The sequence below is a fragment of the Mytilus galloprovincialis genome, chromosome 4 (genome assembly GCF_965363235.1).
Source record: "Mytilus galloprovincialis chromosome 4, xbMytGall1.hap1.1, whole genome shotgun sequence".
Taxonomy (NCBI): domain Eukaryota; kingdom Metazoa; phylum Mollusca; class Bivalvia; order Mytilida; family Mytilidae; genus Mytilus; species Mytilus galloprovincialis.
Window position 1 is genome coordinate 45,590,002 of NC_134841.1, and position 20,941 is coordinate 45,610,942.

The 20,941-nt window shown below is 32.9% G+C and overlaps 1 protein-coding gene across 1 annotated transcript in view; it reads right to left on the minus strand.

The window, feature by feature from the left end:
* LOC143072258 (protein-lysine N-trimethyltransferase SMYD5-like) overlaps positions 1–20,884 on the minus strand; it is a 48,257-nt gene extending 27,373 nt beyond the window's left edge. The window contains exons 1-7 of the mRNA XM_076247114.1: positions 20,763–20,884; positions 17,403–17,651; positions 16,406–16,533; positions 15,816–15,885; positions 14,511–14,615; positions 10,122–10,184; positions 9,132–9,202 (exon numbers count right to left, since the gene is read on the minus strand). Of these exons, the coding sequence (XP_076103229.1) occupies positions 9,132–9,202; positions 10,122–10,184; positions 14,511–14,615; positions 15,816–15,885; positions 16,406–16,533; positions 17,403–17,651; positions 20,763–20,819 (743 nt within the window). The 5' untranslated portion in view covers positions 20,820–20,884. The remainder of the gene's footprint in view (positions 1–9,131; positions 9,203–10,121; positions 10,185–14,510; positions 14,616–15,815; positions 15,886–16,405; positions 16,534–17,402; positions 17,652–20,762) is intronic.
* Between the last annotated feature and the right edge of the window lie 57 nt (positions 20,885–20,941).

Here is a 20,941-nt window from a genome sequence, read left to right on the forward strand (position 1 = left end):
ATAACACAACACTACACAGTTAAAATTTTTTCTTCCATTTTCTATAAATTTTTCTCCTTTTTTTTTTCTTTTTTTCAGAATTTTCTTCCATATATACAAAATTCTTATTTACACAGAATTTAAAACTTCAACGTCTATGTGACGTTAATAAAAACGAGTAAAGGTTGATTCCTTTGTCCAGTCTGCTGTGTCCATAATAGACTTCACAGATGCCCTGTTTAAAAATGCCTAAGATAGGCCCAAGGCTCTTGTAGAATGAGTACGAAATTTTTTGTCTTTTTCATTGTAAGCACATTTAATTGCATTAACAATCCAAGACAAAATAGTCTGTGATGTAACCGGTTTATGCGGTTCAATAAAAGATAACCAGATACTCCGCAGGGTGCAGCTTTATACGACCGCAGAGGTCGAACCCTGAACGGTTGGGGCTAGTATGGACACAACATTCAAACTGGATATACAGCTCTGAATTTGGATTGTGATTAAATAGTTGACACAGCATAGGTTTCCGACACAGAATGAATGTGGTCTAATGAACTTAAAATGTTTATTTTTGCTTTTGAGCAATTCAATATGCTGTTGAATATTAATCCTTTGATATTTGAAGAAATTTTCTTTTTCAATTCTGAAATCTTAAATAAGAAAAATTGAACCCCACCAATTTTTTTCACCTCCCCCTTTCCCTTATTCCAAAAATGATCTAAATTCAACTTTCTTATGGAGTTTTCAACAATAACTAATCATTTAAATACATCATAAAATATAAAATGTCATACAGTCATGATTTAAGTTGATTTAACTACTATTCTGGACAAAGAAAGATAACTCCAATGCAACATTTTATATTGGCAAATTTCCAATATACATAATTTAAGAGCAGTTAAGGTGAGATATTAAAATGAGTTTCAATTACCAACCTTACACTGCTTTTTAATTATGTTTTGTACTTAAGTAATTGTCCATTAACCTTTTCCCCCTTTTTTTGCACCTTATTCCTTAACTGTTTGAGCCATAACTCCCAAAGACAATTCTTACCATCCCTTTGTGGTATTCCAATATCCAAAATCTAAATACATGGTTAGATTCATCATATCAAAGAACCCCAAGAATTCAATTTTTGATGAAATCAAATAAAGTTCAATTTTGGACCCTTTAGTCATTGATATGGTTATATTTATAAATTACCTGTTTACAAAATTTAGAATTTTTTAAATACTAAGGCTTTTCTACCTCAGGCATAGATTACCTTAGCTGTATTTGGCAAAACTTTTAGGAATTTTGCTCCATAATGCTCTTCAACTTCGTACTTTATTTGGCCTTTTTAACTTTTTTGGATTCGAGTGTCACTGATGAGTCTTTTGTTGACGAAAAACGAGTCTGGCGTATATACAAAATTTAGTCCCGGTATCTATGATGAGTTTATTTACAACCACTGGGTCAATGCCACTGCTGGTGGAGATTTATTTCCCCGAGGGTATCACCAGCCCAGTAGTCAGCACTTTTTTGTGCTGACATGAATTATCATTGATATGGTTATATTTATAAATTACCTGTTTAAAAAATTTTGAATTTTTTAAATACTAAGGCTTTTCTACCTCAGGCATAGATTACCTTAGCTGTATTTGGCAAAACTTTTAGGAATTATGCTCCATAATGCTCTTCAACTTTGTACTTTATTTGGCCTTTTTAATTTTTTTGGATTCGAGCGTCACTGATGAGTCTTTTGTAGACGAAACGCGCGTCTGGCATATAAACAAAATTTAGTCCTGGTATCTATGATGAGTTTATTTAGACCTCAATGTGAACCAATGTGATAATCGGTCCTAAATATAAACAAGAGGCTGTCACAACGACAGCAAACCGGATTTATTAACATTTATTTGTGTCCTGGCAATATCACAAGAACCAATACTGATGAATGGTGAAAGTGAATATCGTCAATATCAAATTTGACCTCCATTTTGTCATCAGTATCAACATATTAAAATTTGAAAAGCTTAGATTGAATGGTTCATGAGTAAATGCAACAACCTGAATGGAAACGCCATTTTACCATCTTTCAAGAACCATAACTCCTGAACGGTAAAAGTCAAAATCGTCATTATTGAACTTGACCTCTATTTTGTCATCAGTAACAACATATTAAAATTTCAAAAGCTTTGGTTGAATGGTTCATGAGAAAATGCACGGACACGACGGGAAAAACCATTTTTCAATCTTTCAAGAACCATAACTCCTGAACGATAAAAGTCAAAATCGTCATTATTGAACTTGACCTCCATTTTGTCATCAGTAACAGCATATTAAAATTTCGGAAGCTTTGGTAGAACAGTTCATGCATAAATGCACGGACACCACTGGAAACTCCATTTTTCAATCTTTCAAGAACCATAACTCCTGAACGGTAAAAGTCAAAATCGCCATTATTGAACTTGACCGTCGTATAGTTGTCAGGAATAACATATTAAAATTTTAAAAGCTTTGGTTGAACGGTTCATGAGTTAATGCACGGACAACATTTGATTGCCGCCCGCCCGCCCGGCCGCCCGGCCGCCCGCTGTACATCCCCAAATCAATAACCGACATTTTTGTCACAAAAATCCGGTTAAAAATCTAAATACATGGTTAGATTCAGCATACTGAAGAACCCTGTATATTGAATTTTTGTTGAAATCAAACAAAGTTTAATTTTGGACCCCGATTTGGACCAACTTGAAAACTGGGTCCATAATCAACCAGATGCTCCACAGGGCGCAGTTATATACGACCGCAGAGGTTGAACCCTGAACAGTTGGGGCAAGTATGGACACAACATTTAAGCTGGATTCAGCTCTAAATTTGGATTGTGATTAAATAGTTGACACAGCATAGGTTTCTGACACAGAATGAATGTGGTCTAATGAACTTATAATTTTTTTTTTGCCTTTGAGCAATTCACTATGCTGTTGAATATTAATCCTCTCAAAAAAATGTTTGAAGAAATTTTCTTTTTATTTATGAAATCTGAAATGAGAAAAATTTAACCCCCCCCCCCCCCCCCCATTTTTTTTTCACATCCCCCTTTCCCTTTTTCCAAAACTGATCTCAATTTAAATTCCTAATGGAGTTTGTAACAATAACTACTCATTTAAATACATCATAAAATATTAAAATGTAAAATAAAGTGCTTGTTATCACTGAATGGTAAAGATTGTTTTAATTTATCAGTTGGTAGTAAAAGTGAATATACATTGTATATTGTATAAAACAATGATTTAAGTTGATTCAACTACTATTCTGGACAAAGAAAGATAACTCCAATTGAAAATTTCTTGCTATTGCACAATATTGCAATTAGATATTTCTTGCTATTGCGCAATAAAGTGCAATTGAAAATATTTGTTATTGCACAATACTGTGCAATTGAAGATTTCTTGCTATTGCGCAATACTGTGCAATTGAAAATTGCTTGCTATTGCACAATACTGTGCAATTGAAGATTTCTTGCTATTGCTGAATACTGTGCAGTTGAAAATTTCTTTCTATTGCACAATACTTAATATAATAATTTTGGATCCTGATTTGAACCAACTTGAAAACTGGGCCCATAATCAAAAATCTAAGTATATGTTTAGATTCAGCATATCAAAAAAGCCCAAGAATTCAATTTTTGTTACAATCAAACTTAGTTAAATTTTGGACCCTTTGGACTTTAATGTAGACCAATTTGAAAACGGGACCAAAAATTAAGAATCTACATACACAGTTAGATTTGGCATATCAAAGAACCCCAATTATTCAATTTTTGATGAAATCAAACAAAGTTTAATTTTGGACCCTGATTTGGACCAACTTGAAAACTGGGCCAATAATCAAAAATCTAAGTACATTTTTAGATTCAGCATATCAAAGAACCCCAAGGATTCAATTTTTGTTAAAATCAAACTAAGTTTAACTTTGGACCCTTTGGACCTTAATGTAGACCAATTTGAAAACGGGACCAAAAATTAGGAATCTACATACACAGTTAGATTCTGCATATCAAAGAACCCCAACTATTCAATTTTTGATGAAATCAAACAAAGTTCAATTTTGGACCCTTTTGGCCCCTTATTCCTAAACTGTTGGGACCAAACCTCCCAAAATCAAACCCAACCTTCCTTTTATGGTCATAAAACTTGTGTTTAAATTTCATAGATTTCTATTTACTTATACTAAAGTTATGGTGCGAAAACCAAGAATAATGCTTATTTGGTGCCCTTTTTGGCCCCTAATTCCTAAACTGTTAGGACCAAAACTCCCAAAATCAATCCCAACCTTCCTTTTGTGTTCATAAAGCTTGTGTTCAAATTTCATTGATTTCTATTTACTTATACTAAAGTTATTGTACGAAAACCAAGAATAATGCTTATTTGGGCCCTTTTTTGGCCCCTAATTCCTAAACTGTTGGAACCAAAACTCCCAAAATCAATCCCAACCTTCCTTTTGTGGTCATAAACCTTGTGTCAAAATTTCATAGATTTCAATCTACTTAAACTTAAGTTATAGTGCGAAAACCAAGAAAATGCTTTTTTGGGCCCTTTTTGGCCCCTAATTCCTAAAATGTTGGGACCAAAACTCCCAAAATCAATTCCAACCTTCCTTTTGTGGTCATAAACCTTGTGTTAAAATTTCATAGATTTCTATTCACTTTTACTAAAGTAAGAGTGCGAAAAACTAAAAGTATTCGGACGACTACAAGGACGACGCAGACAACGACGCCAACGTGATAGCAATATACGACGAAAAATTAAAATTTTTGCGGTCGTATAAAAACAACTTGTTCTCAACTCACTGTCAGAGTTTCTAAAAGGTGCAGTTTTTTTCAAATAATAATAAATAGACCGCTTTGAATCTAATAATTTATCTGATTGATATGACGGAATAAAAATCTTGCTGCCAAAATGTTTTGGTCTATCCTGTTTTGATAGTCCATGACGAACAAAAGTCACCCCTTTCTTCTGCACAACAATCGACTCTTCTCCAATACACAAAGATTGGAAGTCCCATTCAGGTAGAAGCACTACTTTTGGAGGTCTCGAGTTAAAAACACCCTTTATAAGACGAGTTATATAAGGATGTTGTCCTACTGGAATTTTCCCAACTGGAGCTAGAAATGAGGATAACATAGATCTATAACCAGCTATGGTTCTATACTGAAAACCTTCTGAGTATAAATATGTCAAAAACTCAGCCTCCTCCATCAAAGAGGCATTATAGGGATCAATTTCCCGTCTACTACACCAGCTATTGAATTTTCGAAATTTGACAGAATAATTTTTCTGAGTCCCAGAGCGCCATGAGGCTCTGAGTAATTTTCTAGTTTCTTCAGAAAAACCTTTCTCTTTAAACTGTTTGTCGATAAAAACCATGCAGTCAGATTGAATACGGCTGGATTTGGATGAAATATGTTTGTTTTAGGCTGGTGTAATAGATCCTCCCTGACTGGCAGGCTCCTTGGATAATTTAATATGTATTTCAGAAGATTTGTGTACCAATGTCTGCGTGGCCAATGTGGGGCTATTAGAATTAAATGACAATTGTACCTTGTCATGTGTTGCAGTATTTTTGATATAAGACAAATTGGAGGGTATGCATATGCATACATGTTGTTCCAAGGAATTGTTAGAGCATCTATTGCATAAGCCTGAGGGTCTGGGTTCCAGGAGCAATAGATCTGTGTTTGTCAATTTTTCGCAGAGGCGAAAAGATCTATGTGAGGTGTCTCCCAAATCTGAAACATTGCATGTGTTATCTCTTTGTTCAACGACCATTCCTTTGGTTGAATTTTTACCCTGCTTAAATGGTCTGCTAGAATGTTCTTTTTTCCTGCAATGTGTGCAGCTTTCAGAAAAATTTGATTTTCAAGTGCTAATTGCAAAAGTTTCCAAGTTCTCATACACAGCTGGGGAGAACGAGTGCCTCCTTGTTTGTTTATGTAACGAACAACCGTTGCATTGTCTGAACGAATAAGAACCTTTTTGTTTATCAATTTTGGGAAATGTTTTACAGTTAGAAAAACTGCCTCCATTTCTAAAGAATTTATGTTAGAAAAACTGCCTCCATTTCTAAAGAATTTATGTGGAGAAGTTTTTCTTCTACTGACCATGTACCCTGAACTATGAGACTGTTGTTGATGTGACCTCCATACCCTGAATTTGATGCGTCTGTTGTTACTGTTATTGACGTTTCCCAAGGTGTTATTGATCTGCCTATAACCAAATTTTCTATTTTTAACCACCATCTGAGGTGACCTTTTAGATGTTTTGAAAAAGGAATTTTTATTCCTAGATTTTGACAAACTGGGTTCCAATGATAAAGGAGGTGTAACTGAATTGGTCTCATAAAGAGTCTTGCATTTGGAATTAATTCTATGCATGAAGCCATAATACCTAATAATTGTAGAAAATCTCTTGCTGTTGCTTGATTTTGCTTGTTTAAGATAAGTTCTACTGCAGAAAGGAGTTCTGACACCCTTTCTGATGTAGGACGAACTATTCCTTCTTTTAGAGAAAACACTGCTCCTATGTATGTTATTGATTGTGTTGGAATTAGGCTTGACTTTTCTAGATTTACTACAAACCCTAAATTTGTTAGGAGGTTTAGTGTTTTCTCTCGATCTGAAATCAGCATTTTTTTGGTCTGATTTTTCAAAACAATCGTCTAGATAAGTTGCTAGACGAATATTTTGAACTCGTAAATGAGCTGCCACTACAGAATACACTTTTGTGAAAATTCGAGGTGCTGATGTTGGACCAAAGCACAGCACCAGAAATTGGTAACACTGATTGTTGACACAAAATCTTAAGATACTTTTTGTGTGTTTCGTGAATTGGTATGTGGAAATAAGCATCTTTTAGATGGAGAGAGAAATTGCCCAATCTCCTTTTTGTACTAAGTTTAAGACACTGTTTAGAGAATCCATTTTAAAGTGTTTTTTCTTGAGACATTTGTTCAGAGGTTTTAAATTTATGACAGGTCTCAAATCGCCTGTCTTTTTTGGTACTAGAAAAAACGTACTGTGAAAACCGTAGTTTTTTTCTTTTACAGGTACATTTTCTATAGCATTTTTTCCAAAAAGTTGACCTATTTCTGTTAGCAGAATAGGTAAATCTTTTGCAGGAACATTTGTTTTCTTTATTCCTATTTGTGTGATTTTCCCCGAAAATTTCAATTTGTAACCCTCTTTTATTATTTTTAAAACCCAACTGTGGTTTGTTATTTTTGCCCAATTTTGCCCAAAAAGTTTTAAACGACCTTTTACAGGTATCTCTGGGTTCTGACATAAAATATTTACCTGCTTTTTGTAGTCATTTTGATCTACAATTGCCACGAAAAGAACCTTTCTTTTCACCATCAGCCTCTTTTCTACCAGAACCAAAGCGTCTGAAATAAGGCTTAAATCCACCTTTGTTTTCACTAGGCTTAGCTGCTACCTTAGGAATGCGAAAATTGGAAAAGTCATTTTTAGCCAGTTTAGGACCATTAGTGTCTTGGCTAGTATGAATGACAGCACTCTTCCTTTTAAAACTTAAAGTTGAAGTAGCTGATTTACGTGTTAATTCTGGCAGTAAATCTTTAATTTGTTTGTTTGTCTCTGAACGATTTTTCAGTTTCTCTTCAAAATCTTTCCCAAGAACACCATCACTTGACAATTTAAGGGATAACAATTTATCATTAAGCTCAGTTATGTCCTCTAGACCTGTATCTAACAAGGTAGCTTTCCCACGGAACAAATGATGAAACGCACCTGTTCTAGCTGTTTGATCCATAGATTCACTGACATGGCAAAAATGTCTTTGACCATTTGGACAAGTATATCAATATTTGGTTCAGAATCATTCAGTTTTTCCAAAATCTGACTTTGATCTAGAACAATACCAGCTTCAGATTTGTCTGGTTTAGTTTTGGCATCTTCACCAAAAATATCACCAAGGATATCTCTACTGACATTTTCAGTATCAAGAGAGTCCTTATCAACTACAGAATATCTCTGAAAACAGTTATGTGTACTGTTTTTCACAGAAGATTGTTGGGATTCATTGTCAGAATCTATATCTAAATCAAGACCCCTTCTTTCGTCTCTATCTGGTTGAAGGGAAATTGCATCAATGTCATTGTCATGATTTGCAACACTAGCATGTCTGAGAGAATTCTGCCCACCTGACGTGGCAATGTCCCTAGAGTCCTGAGAAATATTCTGCCCACCTAAAGTGGCAATTTCTCTGTCCGTTTCTTGATGTCCACCTGAAGTGACAGTTTGAGAAACGAACTTTTCGAAAAGAGGAAGAAAAATATCCATTCGAGAATTCACCGAATTAACGGTCTCTTTGACACTAGAAATTTCTGCTCTCAATTCATTTTCTACATTTACAGACAAACCTGTTGTTGATATTGTCTCAGGTTCCTCTGATACTTCTTTAGCACACTTGCTGCTAGCAGATTTACGAGACTTAATTGTCGTCTTTATACGACTTCCGGTCTGTTTGATTGATGATTTCTCGTTTTTATTATCAGAGCGAGACGGAGTAGCTTTAGGAGAATTTGCTTCTTCACTTGCCGAATTTATGGCCGTAATAAAAGTGTCTGCCATGTTGACAATGAAAAGCGTCTATCTCGAAAACTTAATATTAAACTATGAAAATACATGATATATGAATAAAAAAAGTAACATTTTCCGAGAGGAAAAAAATAAAGTGTGTGAACACTTTTCGCCGAAGAAGAAGACTGGGGAATCACGCATGCGTGGTGGGAGTCAATATACCTGAGCCCTTTATTGATATTTTAAAGCGCAATCGGCGGTGTGAATACTAATTAGGGGGAGATAATCCTAATGTAATTTCCAATTACGTAAGTATTATGAATTAATATAAAATATCTGACCTTACCAGGATGCAACTTTTTAAACTAATCCTGCATCTTCTTCTGGTTAACCTGCTTTACAAATCTTACCTAACTAAATTCTAAATTCTTAAGCTTAAATTTAAATTGTTTAATTTGTTCTCATTATGAATTTTGATGAAATAATTGAAAATGGACATTAAGCAAAAGACTTAAATGCATAAAATTTAATTATTCTTCAATTTTTAATTAACTTGTTTAGACAACCATACCTAGACCCTATTCCTTGTCCATTTGTACCAATCAATGCAAACAAGGATCTGAAACCTTCAGGAGTAAACCACTGAAAAGAAAAATAAATGTATAAAATGTGGACAATACAGGGTCAAGATTTTCCTTTATTTAATAAAAAGATGGCACATAAGATAATCATCTTATTTGACTAAAGCACAACAACAAATGTTTTTAAGTTTTTATGTTTGTTTCAAATTCATTTAAATTTTTGTCCTTGTTTCAAAGCCAGTATTATCCTCCCTCCTCCCACAAAATCTATAATTGACAATGATGACTACAAAATTTAGACAATCATAATCAAAACTTGTCATCATTATTTCCAAGTTTTCCCATCTACTTTAAAGGCATTTTGATGTATAAATTGCAAATACTCTTTGAAGGGTTAATAGGTTAACTGTTACAAGGCAAGACATCAGTTCCTTTTTGAACATACCTCTTTTCCAGTTGCATTTCAATTTTAATATATGCTGGTCATCCTGGTAAAACTAATTTTGCATATCTATTGTATTTATTGTTTATTTGTTCCTGTCCCTAAATATGTCACTGGACATTAAACAAATAACAATCAACCTATCAATTATGGTCAGCTGATAAGGTATCTGTATCATATTAGAAATCTGAAGGTCATATTTAGGAGTATCATTAATGTTAGAGATCAACACAATACCATGAGTAATAATATGTTGACAGCATTTTGTAATAAAGTAATTAAATACTGTATCCCTTAAGTTTGTTAATAACATCAAAGTTTCATGGGTACCAATCTTTGTGGACTGAGGAAAACTTGTATTTTTGATGGATAATTAATTTTGTGGGTTAGAAAAATCCTGCAAACTAGCCTACAGTAAATCTTTATTTTGTTGAGTATTAGAATAAGTGGTTCACCTTCACTACCTAATCTACAAACATAAGTACCCCACAAATAATAATAAATCCACAGTACATAATACATTTTTACAGATTTATACCTGGGAAACATTTTCTTCAAAGATAAAATCAGCAGTCATCTGTCTTAGTAATTCAAGTTGTTCCTAAAAAAAGACAAGAATTTAAATAATCTTTTCAAATTTCAGAGTATGAAAAACTACTTATATTTTTATTTGTTTTAATTTCATGTTTTATGAAAACTACACGAATATGTTGTTGATGCCATATCTTTATTCACTGGTGTTAAACTGATCATGGTAATTGCAGTTACAACGATCCCAAAATGGCAGAGCCAAAAACAAGTAAAATTGTCTTCTTCTAATTTCTCTGTGTACACACGTTGTTTTCAAGAATTACTCATTAGATCAGCTGCTAGGTTGATATTTACGGTATTATTGTGTGTGTGTTAGTATCATATGTGGCCTTGTTACTGAAATAATAGCCATAGAAAATTTATGGAAGATCATCGTAACTCCAAAAGAAGATAATTGTAACTTGTGGACAAATAACTTGAAGATAATTGTAACTGTATCAAATATGTCTATGATCATAGTAACTGATTTTATCAGTACCCTCTGCTAACAGAATATTTAATAATAAATGGGGAATGTGTCCATGGGACACAGAGGATGCCCCACTTGCATAAAACGTAAATAAAGGAACATAAATCACAAACAGTAAAAGTGATACTACCTAAATTTGTTCCTGATTTGAGTTTTGTGGTAATAAGCATTTTGTTTCACAACATTTGATTGAGGCAAACTTAAGTAAGAGAAAAGAAACCAAAAATTCAGCAATTTTTCCATTTGTAAAGGGGCATAACCCTAGAACGGTATAAGTGATGCCTCCAATATTCAAAACTTGATCTGTGTTATGTAGTAATGAGCATTGTGCTTAAGTTTAATTATTTGGTCAAGGCAAACTTAAGTTAGAAAACTGAAACAAAAAATTCAGCATTTTTTTCATTTGTAAAAGGGCATATAACTCTAGAACGGTATAAGTGATGCCTCCAAAATTCAAACTTGATCTGTGTTTTATGGCAACAAGCATTGTGTATAAGTTTCATACCATTTGGTTAAGGCAAACTAAAGTTAAAAAACAGAAATAAAAAATTCAGCAATTTATCCATTTGTAAAGGAGCATAACTCTAGAACGATAAAAGTGACACCACCAAAATTCAAACTTGATCTGTATTTTGTGGTAATAAACATTGTGTATAAGTTTCATAACATTTTTATGAGGCAAACTAATGTTAGACAACGGAATGAAAAATTCAGCAATTTTTTATGTTTATAAAGGGGCATAACTAAAGAACGATAAGAGTGATGCCACCCAATTTCGACCTTGATCTGAATTTTGTGGTAATAAGCATTGTGTATAAGTTTCAAAACATTTGGTTGAGGCAAACTAAAGTTATAGAACAGAAACCAACTTTTGGACATACGTACGGACGGATGTAAAGACAGACAATTGTAAAACTTAATGCCCCCGCCATAGCGACAGGGGCTTAAAAAAAGATTATTTAAAGATAATATATAACAAAGGCGTAACAACATTCAGGCTAGAAATACTTTTTTAAAATAAGGTAAGCTTGCAATTTTCATTAAAGTGAAACTTGTACAAAAAGGAACGAGATTAATAGTTCAAAGGAGAATAAGATACCTTGACCTAAATCATATCTTTCTAGTCACACTATCATACATTCAAACACGATTTATATATAGTAGCCATTCCCATCAGCATATAAAGAAAGTTACGATTATCACTCATAAGTTACTATTATCATGTCCAAGTTACGACTATCTAATAATCAATTTACGATTATCATATCAAACAAAATTCTTCGAGTTATGATGATCTTCCGTAAAAGTTTCGATGGCTATTATTTCCCTAACAAGGCCACATATGATATTAAGAACACCCACACACAACAATACTGTACATATCAACCTAGCGGCTGAGTAATTCTTAAAAACAACGCATGCATACAGAGAAATTAGAAGAAGATGATTTTACATGTTTTTGGATCAATCATTATGGGATCGTGGTACCTGCAATTATCATGATCAGTTTAACACCAGTGTTTATTCATGTCTGCTGAATTGAGACATTTGAGAGTGTGTCATATAGTTTGAACGCTTGTCTTAGTTGAAGGCCAAATGGCAATCTATTGCTGTCTATATTTGTTGGCACATTTGTTTTTTATCAATTGCTGTCTAACAGACATATACCCAACACCTCCTGTCATTCTTAATATTAGTATTAAAGTAATAAACAGCTGCGCCACAAGCGCATGATACGCCCGTCGTCTTTGTTTGTGAAGTTTTATGCAATAATCATAAATAGTTTCTGAGACTGAGATATGGCGCGACATGTGAAACCCCCCCCCCCCTTTTTTTTTTAACAAAAAACTCAATAACTTTAAAATCAAATTTTGAATCATCTCCAAAAAGTTTACAGATCTTTAGATTAATATAACTCAGAAGTGTGTAAAGTTTTAAGCAATAATCATAAATCGTTTTTTGAAAACCTCCCCCCCCCCCTTTTTTTTCTACAAAAAACTCAATAACCCTAAAACAAAATTTTGAATTATCACCAAAAAGTATACAGATCTTAAGATTAATATAACTAAGAAGTGTGTAAAGTTTTAAGCAATAATCATAAATTGTTTTTGAGATACGGCGTGACATGTAAAAACTAGAGGCTCTAAAGAGCCTGTGTCGCTCACCTTGGTCTATGTGAATATTAAACAAAGGAAGCAGATGGATTCATGACAAAATTGTGTTTTGGTGATGTTGATGTGCTTGTACATCTTACTTTACTAAACAGTCTTGCTGCTTACAATTATCTCTATCTATAATGAACTTGGCCCAGTAGTTTTAGTGGAAAATGTTAATAAAAATTTACAAATTTTATGAAAATTGTTAAAAATTGACTATAAAGGACAATAACTCCTTAGGGGGTCAATTGACCATTTCGGTCATGTTGACTTATTTGTAAATCTTACTTTGCTGAACATTATTGCTGTTTACAGTTTATCTCTATCTATAATAATATTCAAGATAATAACCAAAAACAGCAAAATTTCCTTAAAATTACCAATTCAGGGGCAGCAACCAAACAACAAGTTGTCCGATTCATCTGAAAATTTCAGGGCAGATAGGTCTTGACCTGATAAACAATTTTACCCCCCATGTCAGATTTGCTCTAAATGCTTTGGTTTTCGAGTTATAAGCCAAAAACTGCATTTTACCCCTATGTTCTATTTTTAGCCATGGCGGCCATCTTGGTTGGTTGGCCGGGTTACTGGACACATTTTTTAAACTAGATACCCCAATGATGATTGTGGCCAAGTTTGTTTAATTTGGCCCAGTAGTTTCAGAGGAGAAGATTTTTGTAAAAGTTGACGATGCCGGATGACGACAGACGACGGACGCCAAGTGATGAGAAAAGTTCACTTGGCCCTTTAGGCCAGGTAAGCTAAAAACACACCCCTGTTTTAGTTACAAAGTCCCGTAACTCAAAAAGTTTTAATCTTATTTTCACCAAAAAGTAAACAGATTGGTTGACCATCATAAGAAACAACTATGTTAAGTTTCATTAAATTTGGATAAGTTGTTCTCAAGTTACTTTGCCATGTTTACGCCGGACAGACGGACGCCGGACATTTGTATATCATAATTTTGTATATCAAAATTTTGACGGGCGTATAAAAACCAATTTTCTTGACTAACAATTCTTTCAAATTATGACATAACAACTTTGATTAATTGAAATTAAAATGATGAACTCAATGTTATTACATGGAACTGTTCAACAAGAAGTTTGTGTACAATTTACCTGGAACTGTTCAACAAGAAGTTTGTGTACAATTTACATGTAACTGTCCAACAAGAAGTTTGTGTACAATTTACCTGGAACTGTCCAACAAGAAGTTTGTGTACAATTTAACTGGAACTGTTCAAAAAGACGTTTTGTACAAATTACCTAGAACTGTTCAACAAGAAGTTTGTGTACAATTTACCTAGCACTGTTCAACAAGAAGTTTATGTACAATTACTTGGAACTGTTTACCAAGAAGTTTATGTACAATTACTTGGAACTGTTTACCAAGAAGTTTGTGTACAATTTACTTGGAACTGTTTACCAAGAAGTTTATGTACAATTTACCTGGAACTGTTTACCAAGAAGTTTATGTACAATTTTACTTGGAACTGTTTACCAAGAAGTTTATGTACATCTTACCTGGAACTGTTTACCAAGAAGTTTATGTACATCTTACCTGGAACTATTTACCAAGAAGTTTATGTAAATCTTACCCGGAACTGTTTACCAAGAAGTTTATGTACAATTTACCTGGAACTGTTTACCAAGAAGTTTGTGTACAATTTACCTGGAACTGTTTACCAAGAAGTTTATGTAAATCTTACCTGGAACTGTTTACCAAGAAGTTTGTGCACAATTTCATCTTCCTCATTTACTGTGTTTTTCACAAATTGTGAAAATTTCTGTAAAACTGTTGACTTGTCTTTTGCCTATCAAAATCAGAACAAATTAAATTATGTCTAAGTTACAAACATACCTGCCAACTGTCACTATTTGCGTTGAATTTTTCCCATGAAAGCTCCCAAATGGAAATTTTGAAAGAACAATTTTGTCCACAATTCAAAACAAAACAATCAATTCAACATGGCTAAAGATTTGTACAAGTATGAAGCAGTGAAAAAACAACATATACATCAATTTGAAGGGTCCTTTAAAGGTTTTATAGGACTATGAGAGCCATACTGCACATAAAAAACTCATTGGCATTTTGAAATGTTGGCAGGTGTGTACAAAGACCTATCAGATTATTTTTTTTTCAGTCGTCAAAGAAATCATCAAAAAAACCTTAATGTTCCATTCTCCTAGCAATAGAGGCATAAAAAGTAAGAGGTGCACAACTATATACATGGGGTCCTAATGATCCAGTCAAGTGAAGTTCCAATTTCTATTTTAACCTAAATAAAAATGGTAAGACGTTATCTAAGATTTCTTCAATTTCTATACATGTACAATATGTTAAATGTAGATGATTTTGAATAACCAACTACTGTGACTAACAAATACAGGAAAATACACAGACAGGAAATTAAATAACCCCATATATGAGGGAGATTGATAAAAACGGTGCTTGCAAATAAAAATATGCATAGTAAAATATAATCAATACTATGCTAGCTAATTTAACATTGTGTACTGTTTTATGACATATCATCACTCTATGGTAGGAAATGTTAAGGAGACATCATTGGAAAGTGGTTTTTTTTAATAATTTCAAAAGTTTATTTTGTGAAATGACATTGAAATAGAAACTGTGTAATTAAATTATTCTGTTTAAGTTTGGGTCACACATGAACAAAAGAACGAGTAGGTGATGCAAAACGACCATCAACATGGCTGCTTAAATGCAGAGGAGCAGAGCACCAAGGACCATTGTTGGAAATATTGTTTGCATTCAATGAGTTTCAGAAGGGATAAATAGTATAACTGTACAATTAATTCATTGAAACAAAATACTTTAATTTACAACAACTGCTGATGAATTAACTATAAGAGTAAAAGAGAATGTTTCAAATTAAATGATTTTAAATAAAACATTTGAATTTGCAATTAAAATGTATACCCCCAATTAATAAAATTATCACTTATTATCTGAGATACAGTGAAGAGGGGTCACCTAGCAAAATAATAACCTGTTTGACTAGAGCTACCATCTTCACTATAAGCATTATGCTGGAGGTCTCCGGTGGATAATGAATATTTCTAAAAAAGACAATAAATTAAATAAAATGAGCCTGACTTACTTCATAACATCATCTAAAACATGATAGAAAATGACTTTGTTTTCGTAGCAAAATATAGTACATAAGCTCATTGAGTTAAAACTAATTCTTGGTGGTTAATTTTCCAATGAATGTTTGCAATCGTCAGTGATTCACTCTAAAATATCTCTCTTGTTTACATACATAATACATGTAATATATGAATTTTTGGTTAATTAGAAATAATTTCCAATGTCCATGTATAATCTTGTTTAACAACAACTAACTAGTTTTTCACATTATCAAAAGTGATTTTTCACTAAAATGCAATATTTGTAAATTTGCTCATCACTTCAAACACAAATTGTCGGTTGTTTCTCTAGATGCATACTTTTGGGTCCTACATTGTTGAGTTATCCCCCCCCCCCCCCAAATTATAGCTCACTAAATTAAACAATGTAACTGAAGAGTGAGATATCAATTTGTTAATAACATCCAGAGTTATTATAACTTGTATTCACCTCCAAGTTTCCTGAAGCCTAGCTAAAGGATGATCATTGTCTTCACTTAGTCTACTAGGACCCATACACAAGACTTGATGATATTCATCCAATGCTTTTTTTCTACATAATTCGCAGCAATATGTCACCTGTATAAAAAAAAAGTTATATTGACTGAATTTAGCAGTGAGTTTTTGCTTTTAATAATAATAATGTGTTATGATTAGGGACTCAAGGTGAATAAAATATCATTCATCAGGATTTTTTCTCATGTGTATGAAGCCATTGAAGTAAATAAACAATGATTGACATTTACAATATAATATTGGATTGATTCGAATTTTTCTCACTTTTTTCGCTATAGCGAACGGTGCTAAAATTAGGAATGCACTTAGAAATTTGGAAATTTCAATGCTTAAACTTTTGATAGTGTGTATTTATCCAACAATACCAAGGGTATCCAGAAAGGTCTTTAAAACATAAAGTAGAAAGGACTGTTTGCAGATCCTTGTTAGCAGACCTTAATCTGTATTTTATTCAGGTACTACTTTTCCTGGGTATATGTTCAAACCACAAGTTAAACTGTTTAATGCAGTACACTGTCACAAGTTCCAAAGGCTTTTATATGAAGTTTTTGGCAAGACCATGCATGCTATCAATTATCAAAGAAAAAACTATTTTACTTTCTTTCATGAAAATAAATGAATCCTTCATACATACAACAATTTATACAGAAGACTTTGCTCTGCACTTGAAAGAACCCTTTAGCTTGCAAAAACTTTTAAACACATCTGTGGCCTGTTGCATAGAAAAGTTTCAACCCCTATCCTGAGTGACTGAACATACTATTGTTTTCCAGGAGCAGTACACATTTCCTGCCCTTTATGTCCTGCTCCATACCTACCTATTTTAAAATTATTAATAATTTCTCATACTGAATATGCATGAAATAATTGCCACTGAACATTAATCAGTCAATACTAAATTAATCCATGTAATCTTTGAATAATTTAGTTACCTGGCAACCAGGACAATCCACATATGGTGACTGATCAGTAATATCACATTCCGGATGTGGAAGACTTAAATGTGGATTTGTTGATAATCTACGAGCCTGTTCTTCTGCTGTTTCTAAAGATTTCATACAGTATTCACATGCTTTGTATTTGTACAACTCATTCCATAGAAACTGTGTGGAAACAATTGGTGTCTCTTCAAAAATAACATCACCTTTGTTTATGTTTTTCTTTGCAAACAAGCCTTTTCCCTGGAAAAAAATAATATGTATGTCATGAAATGCCAATCCTAAACAATGATCTTTTGCAAGAAACATTTTAATTTTATAATAACTTTGAACATGGTTACATACTTAAGGTAGCTTGGGTGTCTTCCTCCATCTTGGATTTTGAATTAGCAGAAAACAATCGATTCGGTCTACATGGTCTAGATCTTTAATGAAATGAGCAAATTTCAAGAGTAGTATGTATTTCATGTGTAAGACTTTTCATGTTAATATTGAAAATTATGTGTTTTCATATTTACTCCTGTATATTACAAATAATGGTGATTTTTTTGTTTTATCAATTTTTTTCCAAACTTTTCCATGTAAGGGTAGATAACTCAGATAAAGAAATCTTTATATCATAATGTGTTGTGTGAATTTACTTATTTTATGATGTAGGAAGAAAATGAGTTTGGTGATCTCATTTTTTTCTTTTTTGTATCTGCATGAAAGCATATAATATATATGAGCTATCTCCTCATATGTAATCTTTAAATTATATGGTTTTGTTTTCTTTTTATCACACAAAAATAGGGATTTTCATGCATCATGTTCATAATCTATACAAAATGAAAATCTGACAAATGTGCACAACCTGTAGCTACAAAAGCCCAGTGACCCATACGTTTTATTATATTTTTGAAAAACAGTATGACATAAACTACATTTAGCATGTTTAGACAAATTATCAAAAAATTCTATGGATTCTAATTTAGACTCCCATCTACCCTAAGTAGGATACCGTAAGTGCATAATTTAAGTTAACTTTTAGTTATGCAAATGACTCTAAGAGAGACAGTATTATTTCCTCATCTATACCCAGCGGTAGTTACAGTTCTATCTTTATAGCTAACTAAGAGGACTTGATCAGCTCATTACTTTAGACTATGTAGAGGATAATAAAAAAAAATAAAAATGGCAGGTTTGCCTCTATCTTTCAATATTTGTCTGTTGCTTGCATAGGTTTTATTCAACAATGTTTAATAACATACATTTGTAGGTTTACTAGCTTGCCTTTACCAATAACATTTTTGGCAGGACTATGTAATGCCTTGTGTGACCTCACTGACTTGTGTCATTTTGAAAAGAATAAATGTATGTAACATAAATAATCTCAACTAAATCTTAATTATAAGGACACAAATTCTTGCTACAACGTTAACTGACTTGTACATTCTACATTAAGCATCAACCTACAATTTTTGTATTTTTTTTTTATGACTTAGGGCAAAAAATTTGTTGAGATAAGATAGGAAACATGAACTTGATTATTATCTTTAAACACTTGAACACTGTAAAACTCTTTAATTTTTTTACCAGATTTCAAAGCACTAGTAGTAATACCAAGATGAGGGAAATGAAGCTGATGACTCATTTAACAAATACATGAAGATGTATTTTAAAAACTGGTTTATACACATGATATACATGATATACAAGCTTCTCGCTAAGGATTTTTGAAGGCGAGTCCAGGGACTCATCTTTTTTAGGTATGATGAGTCCCAACAGCAAGAAGAAAATATTTTATTGCAATATAAAGTTATATTTTAGTCTCCATTTCCTAACAGAGCAATGAAATCAAATCAAATTCAGATCACTTTTAAACTTTTGCTATAAAATGATGATATTTGTGTTTAACTGTGTTCAGTTTATACAAAATATTACAATCTTGATGCATCTGTGGACTCACCAGTTTTGAAAATGGTGAGTCCAGACAGATTTTGATGAGTCCAGGACTCATGGACTCGCCTTAGTGAGAACCCTGGATCATACATGAGGGTAATAAAAGGGGGTACCTTCATGATGAATAAAGGTAAAAAATCTTGCCAAATGATATGTTAACGGTAATATTTGGTGCGCTTTATGAAAAAAATCTACCGATTTTGACGAACTACCTAAAATTCCTCGAAAACGGTAACGATAATTATTTCAGAACTCAGAAATAACCAGGGGTCGAATTTAAGCTTTTTGTAAACTGGCAAGCCGGAACAGTGGAATAAAAAATCTACTGGTCCGGCTGCAAATCTTAACTGGTCCTGCAAAAATGACATTCATTTGACATTTGATACTTAACAATTTCATGAAACAATTATTTTATATTAATTTCTTCAAGTTAACAGGAAATAATATTTTATTTTCAATGAATACAAACATTGACAAATATCCTCAATGAATACAAATATCCTCTTTGACATGCTGTTGATATTAATAAACTTGATCAATTGTAATACTCAGTACCTCCAGTACCCTGTAAATGATGTTGCAAGTAAATTTGTTTGCAAACAAACCGATATTGCGATGCAGTCAGTGAGTTTTATCGACAAATTTCTACTGGTCTACCGGACAACCAGCAGACAAAATCTACTGGTCCCACGCAGTTGTTGTAGATCCGTGTTTTACTCGCTTGGCTTTATAATAATTAATAACTATTTTTCTGATCTAATTTTGTATTCTATAAACTACATCTATATATTTACACTACAAATCTACAACTCTCAGTTTATGGCTACACATGCTGTTCTTATCTATAAAGTCATGAATATTTATTAGCTATGCAGGCGTGTCAAAATCATATCATCTATCTATCTATCTTCCCGTCAAGGAGTGGACTCATATTTGAGTGTATATACTCAAATATACTCATACGCGATAACATGGATAATGACCAGCCAGTACACACTGTAATGATTTCATTAACCAGTATTGAAAAGATAAACATAACACTATGACCGCAGGACCAGCGCCAATTTCGACCCCTGGAAATAACTCTAACCAATCCTGATATACAATGTATATAAGCATGACATAACTTGACATGAGGAAAATAAATCTTTAATCAAACATTAGCCGAAAACTACTGTTTCAAGCCTAACAGTAAAGGTGCATTTTTACCCTTTACATATACATGTAGTGATGTACCAAATTAGGGTTGTTGAAGTAATGACTAAATGATTGACAGGTGAGGTGTGATAGGTCTGAGGAAATTTGTAGAATAGAGGAGTGCATGGACAGTTTATCAGTACTTTATCAGAGGATTGAGGAGTAAACTTGTGACTAAATTATTATATTCATCTGATTATTTGTTCCCCTCATTACTTTTAGTTCATCAATAAGTTGTATTTCTACATTTTCTGTGCTGTTTTTCAACTCCATTTCTATTTGAAAGACCGAAGACGGTATGGAACTTATACGAAAATAAATTTTATGTTCATTTTTCTTTTAAATAATGATGAGAGGTCACCAAAAAGATAAATCATATCTAATTGACCAAAATG